Genomic DNA, 845 nt, shown 5'->3' with positions numbered 1-845 from the left:
GTCCCTTGGCAGGTTGGGGCGAGGGTAGCGAGGAACCGCCCCAAAAAAAGAAGCAGGAAGCGTTAGAAGTACAACCAGAGACATCCTTTAGCCCTTCACGTGCTGTCTGGACTTCGGCAGAGTCTGGGGCGGGAGGTGCTGCTGAAGAGCTCCGACAGTCAATCCTGCAGTATGTCGAGCAGACGTTGGCGGACAAGGATGAGGGTGTAGCACCAGAAGACTGGCTGCTACAGCCCTACATGGAAACGCAATTTTTAGACGAGGAAACGCCGTCGCAGTCGCTTTCCACAGGGGAGTCCGCCGCCGCAGGTCCTTCCGCTGATCCCAGCACCTTTGGGCTTACCGCTGCGCCATCACTTCGACCGGGAGAGGATACCGCCAGTAGCACTTCACCAGTCGAAGGTTCGCCTGAATCCATTACCGTGTCCTTACTGGCAATGCCCTCATCCTCAGACAGCGAGTCGGGTGCTCAAGGCGCCATCATCCTACAACCAGAAGGTTTCTCTGCTGTGCAAGCCGCAAGCAAAACGACTGTACTATTCAAGTACATAGTGGGCAAGCCGGGCACCAAGGGAGCCTATATGCTCTTGGGTAGCGAGATTTCCAGTTTGCAGGTGCGCTGTCGTACGTGTTGTAGTGCACCGGCCCAACCGCTTCTTAGACACAAGAGACGGAGAGCAGCTAGTTTTTCTGTGAAGTCAGAAACCGTGAGCACGCTGATGCAGACTGTCCAAAAACCTATGAGATCTGCAAGCAGATGCACAGTGTCGCACAGCATACCCTGCACAAGCAACTGTCCACATTAGATTGTCTCTGTGTGCCATTCCTTTTTCATCATATACTTG

The 845-nt window shown here is 54.3% G+C and overlaps 1 protein-coding gene across 1 annotated transcript in view; it reads left to right on the top strand.

Annotated features, from left to right (window-relative positions):
* Positions 1 to 239: 239 nt before the first annotated feature.
* The window catches only part of EMH_0071880 (uncharacterized protein), a gene marked incomplete at both ends in the record, with an annotated part of 1,963 nt that continues 1,357 nt past the window's right edge, over positions 240 to 845 (top strand). The window contains 1 exon segment of the mRNA XM_013499152.1: positions 240 to 624. Within this exon segment, the coding sequence (XP_013354606.1) occupies positions 240 to 624 (385 nt within the window).

This window comes from Eimeria mitis, genomic scaffold, assembly GCF_000499745.2.
Source record: "Eimeria mitis Houghton genomic scaffold, Emh_scaff4042, whole genome shotgun sequence".
Taxonomy (NCBI): domain Eukaryota; phylum Apicomplexa; class Conoidasida; order Eucoccidiorida; family Eimeriidae; genus Eimeria; species Eimeria mitis.
The sequence above is the reverse complement of the archived record's forward strand: the minus strand, read 5'-3'. Positions and strand labels throughout refer to the sequence as shown.